At 39.5% G+C, this 972-nt stretch overlaps 1 protein-coding gene across 1 annotated transcript in view; it reads left to right on the top strand.

Moving 5' to 3' along the window:
* LOC107580099 (endophilin-A3-like) overlaps positions 1 to 898 on the top strand; it is a 2691-nt gene extending 1793 nt beyond the window's left edge. The window contains exon 3 of the mRNA XM_016265844.1: positions 474 to 898. Within this exon, the coding sequence (XP_016121330.1) occupies positions 474 to 817 (344 nt within the window). The 3' untranslated portion in view covers positions 818 to 898. The remainder of the gene's footprint in view (positions 1 to 473) is intronic.
* The last annotated feature ends 74 nt before the right edge of the window (positions 899 to 972 follow it).

Here is a 972-nt window from a genome sequence, read left to right as displayed (position 1 = left end):
TGGAAAATGAGCCTATTTTAAAAAATAGTGGAGTGTTCCTTTAAACTTAATCAACAATGTTGAGTGGCTAAGTTGTTAACTAATGTAATTAAATCCATTATTACCACTAGTTTGATCCATTCAAGCTGACCTGTTCAAACATGATTTTTGGCCATGATCTCATTAAAATTATTATCTCACTCAATGAGAAGAACACAGTAAACTCACCTCCCTTTGAAGCTTCATCTCTATTGCACAATATAATTGATTTAAACACTATTTAATCTTGTATTTTGAATTTATTTATTTTTTTTGGTGTTGTTGATTATTTTCTCATGCAGTATTTATTTATTTATTTTTTTGAGTAGGCACTGCCTCTCTTGCCTCCGATGCTGCTACTAAATTACTGTAATTTCTCAGTCAGTGACTCATGTTTGGAGTGCAGTGTTATGATTTTTGGTGTGGTCATGAGTGTATGTCATGTATCCGCACAGCATCAAGAGCCAAACTGGGAATGCTCAACACCGTGTCTAAAATCAGAGGGCAGGTGAAGACGACGGGTTATCCACAGACTGAAGGGCTTTTAGGAGACTGCATGCTGCGATATGGACGGGAACTGGGGGAGGAGTCCACTTTCGGTAACGTCCGCACATACCGACAGTCAAGTGCACGCATGCACAGACATGAACCACAGGCAGACGGTTACGGAAATCCCACTGCAGCGCGAAGGAATGCTGGTCGATCTCGAGAACTCTATCTCTCTTTGAGTCACACAATCTTGCACACTGTGCATTGTGAAACGTGTTTCCTGCAATATTGCTGTACTTATAGCATTTGAACACAACTCTGACACCTTGTGGTGCTTTGTTGATGCCAGACACAGATGCGCACATGCTGGTTATTTTACAATGGTTTCCAAAGTGGCTCCTCCAATTAGAATTTTAAATCAGAACAGTTTTACTGTTTGGGGTATTTTGTCGCATTTTTTTTTTT

The sequence above is a fragment of the Sinocyclocheilus grahami genome, unplaced genomic scaffold (genome assembly GCF_001515645.1).
Source record: "Sinocyclocheilus grahami isolate Dianchi unplaced genomic scaffold, SAMN03320097.WGS_v1.1 scaffold24675.1, whole genome shotgun sequence".
Classification (NCBI taxonomy): Eukaryota; Metazoa; Chordata; class Actinopteri; order Cypriniformes; family Cyprinidae; genus Sinocyclocheilus; species Sinocyclocheilus grahami.
The sequence above is the reverse complement of the archived record's forward strand: the minus strand, read 5'-3'. Positions and strand labels throughout refer to the sequence as shown.